Source organism: Nuphar pumila, chromosome 13 (genome assembly GCF_984573655.1).
Source record: "Nuphar pumila chromosome 13, dmNupPumi1.hap1.1, whole genome shotgun sequence".
In the NCBI taxonomy this organism is placed as follows: Eukaryota; Viridiplantae; Streptophyta; class Magnoliopsida; order Nymphaeales; family Nymphaeaceae; genus Nuphar; species Nuphar pumila.
The window spans coordinates 88,675,064-88,695,062 of NC_143261.1; the positions used below are offsets into that span (position 1 = coordinate 88,675,064).

At 37.7% G+C, this 19,999-nt stretch overlaps 1 protein-coding gene across 2 annotated transcripts in view; it reads left to right on the forward strand.

Annotated features, from left to right (window-relative positions):
- The window catches only part of LOC149819061 (nuclear transcription factor Y subunit A-3-like), a 35,305-nt gene that overhangs the window by 4,895 nt on the left and 10,411 nt on the right, over positions 1–19,999 (forward strand). For both annotated transcript variants that reach the window (XM_089984039.1, XM_089984040.1), the window contains exons 3-5: positions 1,557–1,666; positions 1,757–1,828; positions 3,594–3,758. In XM_089984039.1, coding sequence (XP_089840165.1) covers positions 1,557–1,666; positions 1,757–1,828; positions 3,594–3,758 — 347 coding nt within the window. The remainder of the gene's footprint in view (positions 1–1,556; positions 1,667–1,756; positions 1,829–3,593; positions 3,759–19,999) is intronic.

The following is a 19,999-nucleotide window of genomic DNA, read 5'->3' on the forward strand; positions in this document are numbered from 1 at the left end:
TCCTACATGGGAAACTCACTTCCCCAGAAGCTCGCTTTGGAAGCGGGAAACTTTTCGCTTCCCCGAAAGGAGGGAAAGCTTTGGGAAACCCGCTTCCAAAATATGGGAAACTCAATTCCTTTTAATGGAAATCACGCTTCCTCTTCGTTTCCCAAATCGATTCCCTTTTGGTTCTTTAAAGTTTCCCTCTCACTTCTTGTCACTTTTCACTCAAATTTCCCTCACTTGCTACATTTTTCATATTAGAAAATTATAATTTTTTTATAACAAGCTTGCATGTTGGTTTTATATCATATTATATTTGTGTTCATGTCATTTCTTATTTGCTTTCGCTCACGTTTCATATTGCTTTCTATGTGTTTCCTTTTCATTTTTTATGCATTTGCATAATCGCTTCATGATCGTATCCCGCTTCCCGCTTCATACTACCTTTTTAGCACTCGGTTCCCCGCTTCCGCTTTACTCCTTGCTTCTTGTATCCATTTCATTTCCTGGTAACTATGGTACATATTTTACCTTCTCAAAGTAGAGGAGACACAATTTGATTCCATCATCTTTCCTATAAAGTGATCAAAATTACAGTTCGAGAAAGAGTAGCTTTTCTGTTGAAATCTTTATCATAAATTACATATGCACAATAAATTATATTTTCTAACAAAAGATAAAACAAGTCTATCAAGTCTGAGCTTGTCTTTATTAACCAACTGAGATTGAGAGTAAGCTTCTCTTGGCTCATTAATGAGCAAAGTTGATCCAAAGTTTTAACTAGTCTAGATCTAGCTTCTTGCTTGAGGCTTGTCTCGTGCCTGCACCTACATCTAGGTTAGTCTTGGATTGGGCCACTCTAGCCGCTACCAATTTAGGGCAATGTATGCAACATGAATCTAGCTTACATTTCAATCCATTTGTGTTCCTGTGTAGAATATGCTGCCGAGATCATATTTAACTTGCACCTCCATGTTATCTGACCAACATCGTGCTTGTTTAGAAAATTTTATGCAAGTGCGCAGATGGGCGTCCGAATGCACAAATGCAGTAGAAACGTTCAAGTCAACATGTATAAGAACATATGCAAGTGTAAGACCATTTGCACAACAAAACAAAATTGATTTTCTGCCAGCTCATGATTTAGGATAAGCAATTGAGTTTAGTGAATAATTACATGAATTATTACATACATTTATGTATGCATGTAACTGTGTTGTTCCATACCTTAAAATCACTACCAAAATCTTACAAAAATGATGAAAAACACTTTTTTATCAGACATTGGGTATTTAAGCTATCTTTTAGTTTGCACTATAGCAAGTCGTAGACACCAAAACGTGGCTAGGTACCTGCCTCTCTTTAGATCACTGAAGTATGGAATTTTGTGGCCAGGTGGAGGCTTTTATCCTAGGCCATTTCATGCATGTCTTTCTTCTTGCTGCCATTCCATGTGCTGATAGCTATTTTTAACTGTACTAGGACAGATAATTACTAAGCTGCATTGTTGTGGAAAGTGTAGTTTTCTTGTGCCTTCTCTCCATTGATCATATTCCTCTCTACACTTTCAGGAGATGATCTAACTAACGGGAAAGTTATTCATTGTCCCATCAACATGGGAATGTCTCTGGAGAATTCTGAAGTTTATCCACTTTCATGCAGGGAATATGGGCATTCTGTTGTAAGTTGAAGCAAATTATATGTGAGTATTAACTAGGATCATTCCTTTTCTCCTGATACTAACTTAGTATGCTATCATATGCCTTCTTAGGTGCAAGTATCTCACTCCCATAATGGTCCATACTTCGGTAGTGTACTGACACCATGTGCACGTCAACTTATGGTAAAGTAACTTTTCTTCTATCCTTACTGCAGGATTCAAGCCTAAGCTCACGAACTAACTGGTAAATGCTACCGGTTTTCAAGATGATATAGAAGCTTTAAAGTGATGTGTCTAGCATTACTTTCATTTTCACATTCTTGAGTAGATTTTTTGCTTCACTCCAGGTGAATCTTGTAATTTGAGGCTATTAGAACGTTAGGATCACATTCATAGTAATGTGAATTTTAAGGTCAGAATCATGGGGGTGGAAGCTGTTAGCTGTCACTGCAAGTGCTTTAATGCTTTTACAGGATAGCATGCATAGTTTCATCTATATTATAGAAAGTCGTAGATGTGGAGACCTACAGCACTTACCTTTAAGGTAGAGACTGACCTTTTTTTTTCCTTAAAGAATACGTAGAAAAGAAAATACTGATGCTCTCTCTCTCTCTCTCTCTCTCTCTTGCACATGTGCTTACATTCACACGTTCACCCATCATTGAGCACAATTCAGAATTGGGCCTGTAAACAGGTTTTACCATGCTCAAGTAGGTAGGTCTTGACTGTCTGATAGCAGCGTCCATTAACTTGATTGCTGGATCCAAGTATGTATCTGCCCACCAGAACATAAAGCTTGCCTAATTAGGCACATGCTGGTTTTGTTATAATATGAAACTGGAAATGTATTTGAGAAGGGTCAGATTTGGCTTAAGTGTGGGAAGTTCCAAACAAAAGGCTGAATGAGTCTGAGATCATACCCAGATCAATCAGATAGGACTATTTAAAACACAAAAGGAACAAATATTTATAACATATCTTGCATCTTTAAATAAAACACTATTTGAAAGTGAGAGCTGGAGCAACCTATTAAAGCCTTTATACTTTATTTGTTCCTTGTATAAATGCTTGTATTTTTTTATTCCAAGCAAAATGCTATTTGAATGTGAGAGCTGGAGCAACCTATTAAGGCCTTTATACTTTATTTGTTCCTTGTATAAATGCTTGTATTTTTTTATTCCAAGCAAATTCTGTATTTAGAAGTCGGTCTAGGGTTAAATAGTAGAAAGAAAGTTAGTTGATATATATTATACTTGGATGTCTGTATTTAAAAGTTAAGAGTTAGAATGAACGATCAAAAGTGTTCTCTCTCTCTTGCTATATATATAGGGCTACTAGAATATGAGAACTACTGTGGGAACTGGGCATTTCCAACACTTTCCAGCATGGTGAGTTTGCTAGGAATCGGTTGTTGGATTGTGCATTTTTGATGAAAAAATATGAGTTTTGGATGTTTGAAATCTTGCTTATGCATCATAATCGGATGATTCAAGAGGTGGTTCCTATAAAACTAAGCATGTAGGAGAAAAGAACCCAAAAACCCATGAAAATCACGGTTCACATGGTAGTTCATATTTTAGTGACCTATATATATATGTATATATATACATATATATATGTATATATATCTATATATATATCTATATATATATATATATATATATATATATATGTGCATGTGTTCAACAATCACAACCCTGCTGCATCCTCATAGCCTTCTTATGGTCAGCCGAAGGCCCATTCAGGTGCCCAAATCCAAGTCAAATTCTCTAGCATTTGATGATCTGATAGAATGTGTTCATGCCATCTCATACATTTGATTGGTGATTCAATTGGGATAACCTATTTGTTTATGCTTTAAAAACAAAAAATGTGGTCATTGAATATTTCATTGTATTCGCTTGCACTTGTGCTTGCACATCTAATATGTGTCTGTTGATTTCACCAGCTTCATCCACAAACACTGGCACTTCAACATGCACGTGTACTTTTGCCACTAGATTTGACTGAAGAACCGGTTTATGTCAATGCAAAACAGTATCGAGCAATTCTCAGGCGCAGACAATCTCGTGCCAAATTAGAGGAAAAAAACAAACTTGTGAAATCTAGACAGGTATTTGCATACAGAATTTATCTTTTTGTTGATTCACCAAATTTATATTCTGAATATGGTGGGTGGGTGGGTGTGGTAAAACGACTGACTGGCTGTGTTTAAAGACAAGCCCATGGTCACTCATGAGACTAATCTCCACATTGACATCTGATCAAACTGAAATCAGCAAGTCTGCATTCAACTGAGCTTCAAGCTCATTTTATGTGTACACGGAGGCATGCTAGCAAACACACACACGCACATGCATGTGTCTACCGTTATCTATCACAATCTAACATATATTCTCTCCTCCACTGGGTCAGAGGCATGAAATTGGAATCGTGCACTCTCTGCACCTGCTTCACTCAATCTCTTAAAGAAATAATTTTTTTTTTTCGATATTATTAACACGTAGGCTTGACCTTGGATCAGCCAAGCTTGAGCCTGTTTTTCAAGGATAACAAGTTAGTATGAAAAATGCAATACAAAGATAGTGTTGTCTCATTTAGCCCCCAAATCCTGATTATATATTATGTTATATGTGGCTCTAACTTGTCAGGGGAGTGTTGAACGGTTGGCTCCTCTGTCCATGTTTTCTACCAAGATTGTTGTTGTAGAGCCTAGAGAGGGGCAGTGAAGATAATGTGACTGGATGTTTCTCATGGAGATTGTTCTCTCAATGCCTTCTAGCTGGAGACTTCTGGTGCATTTTTAAATCCTTTCTGCAGACTGTCCTTTTATGGTATTCTGCCAGTTTTCGCATTGCACCATGTCATACCTACTCTCAAAACATCCTAATCAATCCCAGATTCAACTGCATCCTGTTGTTTGTTTCTTGGAATTTTTAGTTCATTCAGTTAGGTTTCACTAAGAACTCCGCCTGTGTAGTTATACACTGCCGGTCCCAAGCCCGGATAAAGGAGGAGGGTTGCGGTAGGCCTGTGACAGCCAGCATAAAAACTTTGTCATATCCTATGAAAATGAACAAATATGAGAATTTCGTTGGGGCGTTCCCTACTGAGCGACGCGCTGTACTCTCTAGGCCCGGAGGCAGTGATAAATGTGCAAGGGTTGCTAGGTCGTCGCCCAGAAGCGACGCGTCACACCGGCGCCCGGGTGTGGTGTCAAATAGGCAAGGGTTCCCTCACTTTGTTGGACGGGTGGGGGTAAAGAAGTTAGTCCAAGACCATAAAATTAGGTTAGCCACTTGGAACATAGGGTCTTTAACTGGTAAGTTGGTAGAGTTAGTAGATGTTATGTGTAGGAGAAAGATTGATATTTTATGTCTTCAAGAGACCAAATGGGTAGGTGAGAAAGCTAAAGTGATAGAACCTTGGGGATATAAGATTTGGTATACAGGAATAAATAGGAATAGGAATGGAGTAGGGATTGTTATGAGTCGTCAGTTTATAGATAATGTAGTTGAGGTCCGTAGGAAGGGTGATAGAATTTTACTTATTAAATTAGTATTAGGTACGGATATTATTAATATTATTAGTGTTTATGCACCTCAAGTAGGTTTAGATGATTCCATTAAGCATCAATTTTGGGAAGATTTAGATGGAGTAGTACAAGAGACATCTTATGGAGAAAAGCTTTTCATCGGCGGTGACCTTAATGGACATGTAGGCATTAGTAGGGATGGATTTGAGAATATCCATGGAGGCTATGGTATAGGAGAAAGAAATGAAAGTGGAGAAAGGATTTTAGATTTTTGTTTGTCCTATGATATGATCTTAGCAAACACTTGGTTTAGGAAGAGGGAGTCTCACCTAGTAACATTTAAAAGTGGGGTTAATACGAGTCAGATAGATTTTTTCCTACTTAGAAAGAGAGATAGGGGTTGTTGCATCGATTGTAAGGTTATACCAGGAGAAAGTGTAGCTACACAACATAGAGTCTTAAATTTAGATCTTAGAATTAGACAATGCCGCAAAAGGGATAGACATAGGATAGATCCTAAAATTAAGTGGTGGGCACTGAAAGGAGCTAAACAAGGAATGTTTGTAGAGCAGGTAGTTAAGGAAGTTGATTGGTGTCTCGAGGAGGATTCAGAATCAATGTGGAATAAGATAGCGGGTGGTATGAGAAAAGTAGCTAAGGAGGTATTGGGTGAGTCTAAAGGCGGTGCACCACTAGGTAAGGATACATCATGGTGGAACGAGGATGTCAAATTAGCTATTAAGGTTAAAAGAGAGTGTTATAGAAATCTAAGTAAGAGTCGTGATAATGAGAATTTGGAGAAGTATATGATAGCAAAGAAGGAAGCTAAAAAAGTTGTTCGAAACGCGAGGGCTAAGGTATATAAGGAGGTTTATGACAAGTTGGATACCAAAGAAGGCGAGAAGGATATTTATAGGCTTGCAAAGATGAGAGATAGGAAATCGAAGGATTTGGGTATGGTTAGATGTATCAAAGATGAAACGCAAAGGGTTTTAGTCAAAGATGAGGAGATTAAGGAGAGATGGAAAGATTATTTTGATAAGCTATTTAATGATAGTCATGCTCAAGATCTTGGAGACTTCTCCATTCCTTTTCATGAGATAAATCGTGACTTCATGCGCAAGATTCAAAAGAAAGAAATTGCAGAGGCTTTGAAGAAAATGAAATCAAGAAGGGCAGTTGGCCCAGATGGTATACCTATCGAGGCTTGGAAATGCTTGGGAGAGAAAGGTTTAGAATGGTTGACAAATCTTTTTAACTTGATTTGGCGAACAAATAAGATGCCTAATGAGTGGAGGAAGAGTACTTTGGTGCCTTTATATAAGAATAAGGGTGATATACAAGATTGCACAAACTATCGTGGTATAAAACTCATGAGTCATACTATGAAACTTTGGGAGAGGGTGATTGAGTCTAGGTTGAGGAAGGTTGTCATGATATCGGAGAATCAATTTGGTTTTATGCCTGGAAGATCAACTATGGAAGCTATACATCTTCTTAGACAACTTATTGAAAGATATAGAGAGAGGAACAAAGATTTGCATATGGTTTTTATTGATTTAGAGAAGGCATACGATAGAGTACCTAGGGACGTTCTCTGGTGGACAATGATGAAGAAAGGTGTTTCTCTCAAGTACATTAGTATAATTAAAGATATGTATGAAGGAGTAGTAACCAATGTCCGCACTTGTGGAGGGGTGACAACCAATTTCCCGATAACGGTTGGGTTACATCAAGGATCTGCTTTAAGCCCTTTCCTATTTGCGATAGTGATGGATGAGCTTACGAGATCAATTCAAGAAAATGTACCGTGGTGTATGTTGTTTGCTGATGATATTGTTTTGATTGATGAGTCTAGAGCTGGGGTTAATGCTAAGTTAGAATTATGGAGACAGACATTGGAAGCTAGAGGTTTTAAGTTGAGTAAGAGTAAGACTGAATATATGGAATGTCGGTTTAGTAAGCAACGAAGTAGTGATGGGAGTGTAGTGAAGCTTGGTGAGCAAGATATACCGGTGAATGATTATTTCAAATATTTGGGATCCATCATTCAAAAGTATGGAGAAATTGATGGAGATGTAAATCATAGGATAAAGGTTGGGTGGATGAAATGGAAAAGTGCTACTGGAGTGCTGTGCGATCGTAGAATGCCATTGCGGTTGAAGGGAAAGTTTTATAGGACGACTATTAGACCCGCTTTACTATATGGTACGGAATGTTGGGCTGCCAAGAGACATCATATTCAAAAAATGAGTGTAGCTGAGATGCGGATGCTTAGATGGATGTGTGGAAATACAATAAAAGATAAGATTCGGAACGAAGAGATACGTAAGAAGGTAGGTGTTGCACCCATTGAAAATAAGATGCGAGAGAATCGTTTACGGTGGTTTGGACATATTCGGCGAAGGCCTAATGATGCTCCAGTTAGAAGGTTGGAGAAATGGGAAAATATATTAGTTAAAAGAGGTCGGGGTAGGCCTAGGAAGACTTGGATGGAGATGATAGGAAAGGATATGAATGCTTTGAACCTCACCGAGGACATGGTGTTGGATAGAAATGATTGGAGGAAAAGGATTCATGTGGAAGACCCAAAATGAATTTCTTTTTTGGTTCATATCGCTGACCCCAATTGTTTTGGGATGAAGGCGTAGTTGTTGTTGTTTGTTGTTGTCAGTTAGGTTTCACTAAGCAAATGTGTCAAGTTAACAGTGCTGTACAACAGGACTAGGGGAGCTATTGCCGCATGGTTCGGTCTAATCCTGTCACATAGATACTCCATTTTGACTCCCCTACTCTATCCCTTATATGCAAGTCATATTGGAAGCTTCATAAAAATGGGCACATGCCAGTGTCTTCAGAAATATCCATGTGACATAGGTCTAATCCTCATTATTTAGTTAACCCCCTCTTAATGATAGTCTTTTTATGGTGAGAAGTTTCATTGGCAATCTGTTTGTGAGATAGCTGTATGTAACACATCTTTCTGCCTTGTTTGCCAATTGTACTTGAGGCTACCATACTGTCAAGGATGAGGATGAGGCTCAAGGTAAGGCTGAGAACAAGGACTCTAGCATGTCAGTTAAGGATGGGGATGAGGCTCAAGGTAAGGCTGACAACAAGGACTTTAGCAGGTCCGTTATGAAGAAGATGAAGATGAACAAGGATAGCACATCAGATATGAAGAAGATGGAGATGAACACGGACTCTATTTCCTCAAGACAAGGAGTCTTATCCTCACGTGAAGAACCAGTCAGGATAGGAGATTTATGCAAGTCTCATACCCATCCTAATGGGATGTCTCCTATTGTTTTATCAAACTCTCTTAAAGATAGAGATAAACATAAGAGGTTATGTTGGAATCCAAGATCACATGTCTCAACTTGTAAACCCCCTTGATTGCAGCATATATATAAGGACTCCCACAAACACGTTATAGGGTTGAGTGTGTGAGGATTCATCATGGACGTAGGTATTTTCACCGAACCACGTTAAACATTGTTTCTTGTGTGGTTGTGTTAGTCCTCTCTCTCTCTTCTCTCAACTCTTTTATGGTATCAGAGCTAGGCTCTCAACAACACCAGGATCGATTTTCGTGCAGTAGATCAATGGCGGAAGTATCTTCCTCCTTCTCCCAGATAAGTTCTTTGCTTCCTATGCTTCCTGCTCCTATGAGTTTACAGTACTTTCTAAATACTAAGTTGACTGCAGATAACTTTGTGCTATGGGAGTGTCAATTCACTCCCCTTCTCCTTTCTTATGACCTTTATAGTTATATTGATGGCTAAAAAAGGAGCCCAGGAAGATATATTTTGTTAATCATGATTACTTAACCTGGCTAAGGCATGACCAGCTTCTTCTTAGCTGGATTATTTCCTCCCTTTCTGAGCTTGTTTATACTCAGATTTTTGGTCTTAAGACCTCCTATGAAGTCTGAAATACTCTTAAAAATTCTTATGCTTCCCAGTCTCGATCCAAAGTTCTGCAGTTAAAAGAATAACTACACAATTTAAAAAAGGGATCTAAACCCATCAATAAGTACTCCAGAAAGCTAAGATGCTCTCCCATCAATTAGAAGTTGCTTCACGTCCTGTTAGTGAAGAAGATATGGTTTTACACCTATTAAGGGGTCTTTCATAAGAATATGCGGCTTTTAAGACCTCTATTTCTACACTAAAAGTTGTTATTGTTGATGGATTGCACAATTTTCTTTTAATTCATGAGGGCCAATTTAGTGATACAAATCATGATGATGTCACCCCTGCATTCTCTGCTAATTTTATGCAACGTCAGCCCAGACAAATCAAAATAATAGAGGGGCCGACCAGCAAAGGTGTAGAGGCAGGTTCCGAGGAAGAGGTCAAGGAAATACTAAAAATCGAGCAACAGTGGTTTGTCAGTATTGTGACAAACCTGCTCACACAACTAAGAAGATGTTTTCAGATATGAGACCTGGTATAAGGAATACTGTTGCTTCACGTGAGGCTATACCACAGGCATATCAAGCTTCATTCTCAACTTTTGATAAAGGGAATTGGTGTTAAAATATGATGTATATATATATATATATATATATATATATATCTATATATAGATTACGACACATACACATATATATGATATATATATGTTTATGTGTCTATCTATATATATAAATATATATGTATTTATTTTGTAATACCCGATAGGGGTAATTCTGTCATTTCACCTGTACACGCATATCATTGATATGCTTTTCTTTCTTTTCTTTCTTTTTTCTTTATTCTTTTTCTTTTTACTTTTTAGTTTTTCTTTTTATTCATTTGAGAGGGGTCCACATAGAGTCGTTGGACCCCTCCAACGGTCATAAATATGACCGTTGGAGGGGCTCCAACGACTCTATGGGAGCCCCTCCTTGGGTCCCTTGCTGTGTATAAATAAGGGGCATGACCCCATGTATTTCTCAAGCTTCTTGTGAAGCATTCTATAAGTGAAATATATTTTTTTTACCTCTTTGTGTGCTTAACCACTTTTTGTGGTTTATTTTGCCCATTTGTGGCCTCTTGTGTATGTGCATGCTTCCGTGCTTTCGTTTGGAGACTTCGCCTCTTTCATTTGGCACTTCATTTCATGGTATCAGAGCCTTGGTTAAGAAGGCTTCATCGGATCCTCTCTTGACAAGTAATACCTCTTCTCTCTCTTGTCTTAAAAATTCTTTTTCTATAAATGGCCAACAAAGATGCAAAAATCGATCTCTCATTCAAATTGGATGGGACCAATTACCGCATGTGGGCGGCCGCTATGGAAAATAATCTCAAAGGTAAAAACCTTTGGGGTTACGTATGTGGAACCATTCTGAAACCACAATTGAAGTTAACTAAGTTTGAAGGAGATGAGGAAAAAGCATTGAACGAAGAAGGAAAAGAAAAAACTATTCTTGATTACTCTTCTAAAATGGAAGATTGGGAAAGTGAGCATGCTAAAATCTTAGCATGGTTCATGAACAATGTTGAATTGAAGATTTGTGCAAATCTTGCAAAATTCAAAAAGGCTAATGAAACATGGTTTTTTATGAAAGGCATGTACACCCAAAGAGACCTTGCTAGGCATTTTTTTCTACAAGAAAAGGTAAGAGCTACCAAGCAAGGTGATATGAGTATTAGGGACTACTATAGTGTCAGCTTGTCCTTCTCAAACCACAATGGGAAGGAAGTGCTATTGCCATGAGACAAGAGCAAATGGAAAAAGAGAGGTTCTTTCAATTTATTCATGGGCTTCGTCCCGAATTTGAGCAACTTAGAGGATCTCTTCTTCATAGCGCCTCTACTCCTCTAAGCGATATTTTGGCCGACTCATGTCAAGAAGAAACCCGTTTGGCCTTGAAAAGAGATGTTGTTGAAGTGCATGCCGTGTCTAGACCCAGCAACAATGTAAGATCATATAAACCACCACATTTTTGGAAGAATAATGGTGGTGGAGGAAGAAAAATCATTTGTCATAATTGTAATGAACCGAGCCATATTCGTCCCGATTGCCCTAAATTCAAAAAGAAGGTGACTTCCGTGGGGGAAACTCCTCCAATCATCAATGAAGATTCAAAGAAGGATGGTGACATAAAGGAGTCCATCGCTCATCTAACCGAAACTCTTCAACAATTTATAAAGATGAACGCCTCTACATCATCCTCTTCACCTTCCACTTCCGGTGCCGCCATCTCCTCCTTTCCAGGTATGACTTCTTGGATTCTTGACTAGGGTGCCTCTTTCCATATGACTCCAAATGCATCACTTTTGTCAAAACCAAGTCTCAATAAATTCAAATCATATGTATCCACCGCCGATGGAACATCTTTGAATGTTGAAGGCATTGGAAATCTTGAGAAAACTTATAACCAAAACAAAGAATTTTTTGTTCCCAAAATCCGAATTATTCCAAAACTTAATCTAAATCTTTTTTCCGTCTCTCAAATTACCGATTTTGAATGTAATGTCTCGTTTTCACCAACCCATTGCTATGTGCAAGATCTCCGGTCCGGGAAGCGGATTGGGCAAGGCCATAGAAGAGGGGACCTTTACTATATGGATTTTTTGTCTTTGCCATCCAAATCATTTTGTAATCATGTTCAATCCAAAGATATTGAGACTTGGCATAAGAGACTTGGACACCCTAGTATTTTCAAGTTGTACCTTTTTCCGTTTTTGGAAAAATTTTGTAATACAAATACATTTACATGTAATGATTGTATTCTTGGGAAAATTCACTCTCTTCCTTATTCACATAGTAATTTTGTGTCAAAAAGACCTTTTGAACTTGTGCATTCCGATGTATGGGGACCGACACCCGTTATGTCCAAAGGGGGTTATTCTTACTATGTTTCTTTTATTGATGATTTTACTAGGTACACATGGGTTTACATTATCAAGAATAAATCCGATGTCTTCACTAATTTTAAAGAATTTCACGCTCTTGTTCAAAATCAATTCCAACATAATATAGCCATTTTTAGATCTGACTCGGGAGGTGAGTACATGTCTAAAGATTTTCAAAATTATTTTAAAACAAATGGAATTTTGCACCAACGATCTTGTCCTAAAACTCCGCAACAAAATGGTCTTGCGAAAAGGAAACATAGGCATTTAATTGAAACCACAAGAACTCTTCTTGTGTCTAAAAATGTTCCTAAAAACTTTTGGGCCGAAGCTCTTCTTACCGCAACATATCTTGTAAATCGTATGCCCTCTTCTTCTTTAAAAAATGTTTCACCCTTTGAAAAATTATTTAAAATTACTTTATATTTTAATAGACTAAGAATCTTTGGATGCAAATGTTTTGTACTTAGTCAAGGACAAGATAAGTTGTCACCTAAAGCTCTTGAATGTGTGTTCATTGGCTATGGTGAGAATAAAAAAGGCTATAGATGCTATGATATTCGAAACAATAAACTGTATGTGTCGAGAAATGTAAACTTCATTGAAGAACAAAATGGTTTTGATATCCACACATCTAGGGAAGACATCGATTATTCTTTTTTATTCGACTTAGCTCCTAGAATTGAGTCCCCTGAGGCAATTATTTGTGATACTACTTGTGATGACACTTTACATTATAATGATATACCACAACATGATAATGTTTCCCAAAATGAAAACCTTAATGATATAAATGTATATACCCGACGGTTAGGAAATGAACATCAACCTGCTATTGACAGATACTCTCAAGACTTCTCTTTAGAAGAATCTATGGACAACAATCCACCTAGGAGATCTTCTCGTACTAGTAGGCCACCACAAAAATTTGTGTCTTATGAATCTTTGTCTCCGAATTATAGGGCTTGTCTCATGTTAATACATCCGTATCATGAGCCTACCTCATTCAAGGAAGCTAAAGATCATCCACATTGGATTGAGGCTATGAAAATCAAATTAGAGGCTCTGAACAAAGCCCAAACCTGGAGCATTATTCCTCAACCTTTAGGAAAAAAGGCAATTGGGTGTAGATGGGTATATAAAGTCAAAACCAAATGTGATGGGTCTCTTGAAAGATACAAAACTCGCTTGGTTGCAAAAGGCTACGCCAAAGAATATGAGATTGATTATGAAGAAACCTTTGCTCCTGTAGCCAGAATGACTAGTGTACGAACCCTAATTGCTTTAGCATCCATCAAACAATGGCCGATATATCAACTTGATGTTAAAAATGCGTTCCTAAATGAAATTCTGTGTGAAGAAGTTCTTATGGACCCTCCGCCGGGTCTTGAAATTGGGAAAGGCAATATTCTAAAATTAAACAAAGCTCTCTATGGTCTTAAACAAGCACCAAAAGCTTGGTATGATCTTTTCAGCAAAGTAGTTCTTGATAATTGTTTTTCCTCATGTTACACAGATACTGCTTTGTTTGTTAAATCTTCTAATGAATACATAACAATTTTGTTGTTATATGTTGATGACATGATTATCACAGGTAATGATAAGAAAGGTATTGACCTTATTAAAAATATTCTTAAGAAAAATTTTGATATGTCTGATCTGGGTTTTCTAAGGTATTTCTTAGGAATTGAAGTTGCATACTCCCCCAAGGGGTATGTCCTATCTCAGATGAAGCTTGCCTCTGACATTATTGCTAGGTCTGGGCTGACAAATGACAAAAGGGTGGAGACTCCAGAAGTGATCAATGCCAAGATGAGAGCCAGTGATGGCACTCCTTTAGCAGACCCCACGTCTTACCGTCAATTGATTGGATCTCTAACATATTTATCTATCACCAGACCTGACATTTCACATGCAGTTCATAGTGCAAGCCAATTTCAGACTGCTCCTACTACTACTCACATGGCAACAATAATGAGGATTATCAGATACTTAAAAAATTCCATAACTAAGGGAGTATTCTTATCCTCTTCTTCACCTCTTACTTTACTTGCGTATATTGACTCCGATTGGGGGGTAACCCTGATGATCGTATTTCTATCACAGGTTATTGTGTGTTTCTTGGTGAGTCACTTATCTCCTGAAGGTGTAAGAAGCATCATAAAGTTTCTCTCTCATCTACCAAAGCAGAATATCGTGCGATGGCCACTACCACAACTGAGATTATATGGCTAAGAAGCTTACTTAAAGATATGGGTGTCTCATTCTCAACTCCCTCAAAGCTGTGTTGTGACAACAAGAGCTCTATCTATATTGCCAGCAATCACACTTTTCATGAACGAACGAAGCATATTGAGATGAGCTGTCATTATGTTCGTGATGAGTTCTTACGGGGCACCATTCAACTCCCATATGTTCCTACCGAATATCAGTTGGCGGACTTCTTCACCAAAGTTTTGCCATCGCCTCGCTTCTACTTCCTCCTTAGCAAACTCTCGGTGATTTCACCGTGTGTTTGAGGGGGGGGGTGTTAAAATATGATGTATATTTATATTTACATATATATCTATATATATAGATTACGACACATACACATATATATGATATATATATGTCTATCTATATATATAAATATATATATATATATGTATATATATTTATTTTGTAATACCCGATAGGGGTAATTCTGTCATTTCACCTGTACACGCATATCATTGATATGCTTTTCTTTCTTTTTTCTTTATTTTTTTTCTTTTTACTTTTCAGTTTTTCTTTTTATTCATTTGAGAGGGGTCCACATAGAGTGGTTGGACCCCTCCAACGGTCATAAATATGACCGTTGGAGGGGCTCCAACAACTCTATGGGAGCCCCTCCTTGGGTCCCTTGCTGTGTATAAATAAGGGGCATGGCCCCATGTATTTCTCAAGCTTCTTGTGAAGCATTCTATGAGTGAAATATATTTTTTTTACCTCTTTGTGTGCTTAACCACTTTTTGTGGTTTATTTTGCCCATTTGTGGCCTCTTGTGTATGTGCGTGCTTCCGTGCTTTCACTTGGAGACTTCGCCTCTTTCATTTGGCACTTCATTTCAATTGGTACCCGGACTCTGGAGCTTCCCATCATGTTACTCATGATTTGAACTCCTTGTCTCTACACTCTCCTTTCAGTCAAAATTGGTGATTGATCGGGTTTGCTGATTAAACATATTGGTTCTACTTATGTTTTTGTTGATGGTTAAAATCTTCTTCTTAAGGATGTCTTACATGTTCCTTGTATTACCATAAAGTTATTTTCGGTCAACAAATTTGCACGTGACAATAATGCTATTTTTTAATTTCACCCTAATCATTGTTGTGTAAAGGATCCTGCTTCAGGGAAAGAGATCATTCGAGGGAGGAGCAGTGAGAGACTTTATTCAGATAGAAGAAAAAAAATCATGATTTATAGGTTGCTGCCCTGGTAGGACAAAAAGTGTCTCTTTATCAATGGCACCAGTGTTTAGGACATCCAGTAGTTAAAATAGTTCAGAGAGTTATTTAGTAGTTTGGTCTCCCATATTATCACCAGTCTATTTCTAACGTGTGTGATATGCATCAACAAAGAAAGAGTCATGCTCTTTTTTTTTCGTTCTTCATAAAGTTTTTGAACCTCTTGAGTTGATTTACTATGATGTGTGGGGGGGCAGCCCCTATTATTAGTATGGACCATTTTCGTTGTTATGTTCATTTTATTGATGCCTTTTCTAAATTTACTTGGATATATATATGATTGCTCATAAATCTGATGTTGCTAGTGTGTTTCGATTGTTCAAGGCAAAAGTCAAACCCCTTTTTGAAAGAAAAATAATGTTTTTACAAATTGATGGTGGGGGTGGGTATAAAGCCTTGTATTCCCTTTTAAAAGAAAATGGTATTTCACACAAAATATCATGTCCACACACGCATGAACAAAATGAAGTTGTTGAAAGAAAGCATTGTCATATTGTGGACACTGGATTAAGCCTGATAAGTCAAGTGTCTGTTTCCACCAAATATTGGTATTTTTCCTTTTGCACCACTGTCTTCCTAATTAATAGATTACCTTCTCCTGTCATTCAAAACAAGTGTCCATTTGAAGATCTTTTGAAACAATAATCAAATTATACATTTTTTGAAAGTCTTTGGGTGTCCCTGTTATCCTTGTTTAAGACCATATAGGTCTAACAAATTGGACTTCAAAACTGAAAAACATATATTTATTGGTTGCAGTAATAGTCATCAAGGTTACTAGTGCCTTCATATTGCATCTAGAAAAATAGTGGTCTCCAGACATATAATCTTTGATGAAAATCAATTTTCATTCAAAGAGCAAGGGATGTCCCTTGCAAAAATGTCTCCCATAGTGTCCCCTCCACCTATCTTACCTGTAATCTCCTATGAAAGTGATTGTCTCCCTGAAGACCAGTCCCATCCTGAGTCTCCCAACTTATCTCCTAATTCACACGACTTCACTGTTGACTAAGGAGTCTTATCTACTGCACAAGTTCAATCTCCTCCTGAACCAGTCACCTCAATTAGATATCCCTATTGAAACTCAACCTCTTCATACTCATTCTATGGTCACTCAATCCCAGGATGGTACACGTATTCCTAAGGTATATCTTACCACCTTATATCCTCTACTTGTTGCTTTGTTAACCTAGTACATCCAAGATCTTGAGCCTAAATCTTTTCGTCAAGCTAACCAGTGTCCTCATTGGCGTGATGCTATGAAACTTGAATATGATGCTCTTTTGCAGAATGGTACCTGGGCTTTTGAACCACTAAATCCTACACTGAATATTATTGGTTGCAAATAGGTGTTTAAAATAAAACGAAGAGCAAATGGCTCTCTTAAAAGATATAAAGTGCTAGAATTCGTCCACCAGTGTTCGGTTGATGCAGAAGAAGGAGAAGATTGTGAGAGAGAGGGGCGGCTGCAACAGATGGTACAATCCTTCATACTAGGATCGTGCTCTATATGTTATATATATATATTGTAAACTGGATTGGGTCTGGATATTACACTATATAACATCAGTTCCAGACCCGATATAAAGAATACAGAGGAGTTTGGATTAATACATAGGTTTCGGGTCCAGATCCAAACCCGTAAACACATAGAATAAATAAACATGGGTAAAACATAAAACAACCCAATGTCGATACCCTCCCTCAATGTTAAATATGTATATGTAAATGAATATATTTCTGTACTGTATTGTACTACTGTACTGTATTGTACATCATACTGTACTGTACTGTATTGTACAACATACTGTACTGTATTGTACCACTCGTACAACATATAAATATCAATGGAAAGGGGAGAAGACATCATTGCCGCCCAACATTTTTTTTTCTCTTCCCTCTTACCTCTCTCTCTATCTCTTGCTACGATAGTAAGGTGACTCCCACATCTGATTTCTCACATGGTATCAGAGCACATCAGGGCAATGGCAGCAGGGACAGCTGATGTCACTTGGGTACGGCATCTTCTTCAAGAGTTGAATGAACCTATCTCTTCCTCTCTGCTTTTATGTGATAATCAAAGTGCCATTAATATTTCTTTTAACCCTATTCATCATTGTCGCACGAAGCACATTGAGATTGATCAGCATTTTGTTAGACAAAAGATTGAAACAGAAGAAATTGAGGCTTCGTATGTCAGATCAGAAGACCAAGTAGCAGACATCTTCACCAAAGGATTGGTTAGTCATCAATTTTGGTTACTTAAGGGCAAGTTGAGCATGATTGAAGATCATCCTCAACTTGAGGGAGGCTGTTAAATATGTATATGTAAATGAATATATTTCTGTACTGTATTATACTACTGTACTGTATTGTACAACATACTGTACTGTATTGTACTGTTGTACTGTATTGTACTGTATTGTAAAGCATACTGTACTGTATTGTACTATTGTACTGTATTGTACCACTCGTACAACATATAAATATCAATGGAAAGGGGAGAAGACATCATTGCCGCCCAACATTTTTTTCTCTCTTCCCTCTTACCTCTCTCTCTATCTCTTGCTACGATAGTAAGGTGACTCCCACATCTGATTTCTCACACTCAAGTTGTGCATGGTCGTGCACCATGGACAACTTGCTCTTCAAGAACCAAAATTGTATGCTGGTAAGACCTTTAGTGAACAAATCCGCCACCTGATCAGCCGTCCGAATATAGGCTAGTTCAACTTCCGTGTCTTTTACCTTTTGCCGAATAAAATGCTGATCAATCTCTATATGTTTTGTACGACTGTGATGAATAGGGTTGAAAGTAATCTGGATGGCACTCTGATTATCACGTAAAGGGTAGTGGGTAAAATAGTTTCTCCTAATTCTATCAAAAGATGCATCAGCTATGTAACCTCTGTTGTAGCTGTTGCCATAGACCGATACTCGACCTCAGTACTAGATCGTGCAACTGCAGGTTGTTTCTTGCTACTCCATGCTATTAAGTTTCCATAAAAAAAACACAATACCCAGAAACCGACCTTCTGTCATCTGGATCTCCAGCCCAATCAGCATCTGCATATACAACTAGTCGATGTTGCTCTCCTTTAGTCTTAGATTGATGATAGACTAAGCCATCCCCAAGAGTTCCCTTTAAGTATCGAAGGATTCTCTTGACAACATGTATAAGTTCTGTGCGCGGATCATGCATGAATTGCGAGATTTGATTTACTATATACACAATGTCTGGTCTAGTGAAAGTGAGATATTGAAGCATACCCACAAGGCTGCAATATTGTTTGGGATCTTCATATGCCTCCCCATCCTAAGCACTGAGCTTATGATTCAATACACTGGGAGTTGATAGTGTAATGAGATATGCGGAAATATAAAGAGTGCTATAAGCACTTGTAATGTCCTACAATGGACAAACCTAAGGTAGCCTCTCTTAAAGAATCTACCACCAAAGAAAATGAAGGCAAGAATGGTGATCTCAAAGAGACCCTTGGTCAAATATCCATGGCTCTGCAACAAATCCTTAAAGTTACTTCCTCCACATCGGGTGCGGCCATTGCGTCTACATCATCACCCGGTACGTATTCTTGGATCTTAGACTCTGAAGCATCTTTTCATATGACCCCCATGAAAATGCCTTAGTCAATGTTTGCACCAATTCAAAAGGCTCTTGTGTTCCTACGACCGATGGAACTTTTTTGAAAATCTCTAGTATTGGAACTCTAAACTCAAAAAATTTTCAAAATCTTTTTGTTCCAAAAGTTAGAGTTGTCCCAAAACTAAATTTAAACCTTTTTCGGTCTCCCAAATTGCCGACCATGAATGTGAAATATCTTTCTCATATAATGGGTGCTTTGTGCAGGATCTCCAGTCCGGGAAGCGGATTGGGCAAGGCCATAGGAAGGGGGACCTCTACTATATAGATCATCTAAACCTTCCTAGAAACTATTTTTGTTCTTATGTCCAAGAAAAAAGTATTGAAACTTGGCATAAAATGCTTGGTCATCCAAGCTATTCAAAAATGTATATTTTTCCGTTTGGAAACAAATTTTGTAAGGAAAAAGACATTAAATGCAAAGATTGTATTTTTGAAAAAATGAAGTTTATTCATTTTTCAACTAGAACTTTTCTCTCTTCAAGACCCTTTGAATTGGTGCACTCGGATGTTTGGGGACCATCTCTGGTTATGTCTAAAGGGGGTCACTCCTACTATGTCACTTTCATCGATGACTTGATATGTTTGGATTTATTTTCTTAGTCACAAATCGGAAGTGTTTTCCTTCTTTAAAGAATTTCATATAAAAATTCAAAATCAATTTCAAAATAATATATCTACTTTGAGAACCGATTCTGGTGGTGAATACTTATCTAATGAATTTCAAAATTATTTAACTCAAAATGAAATTTGTCACAAAAAATCATTTCCTAGAACTCCACAACAAAATGGACTAGCGGAAAGAAAGCATAGGCATATTATAGA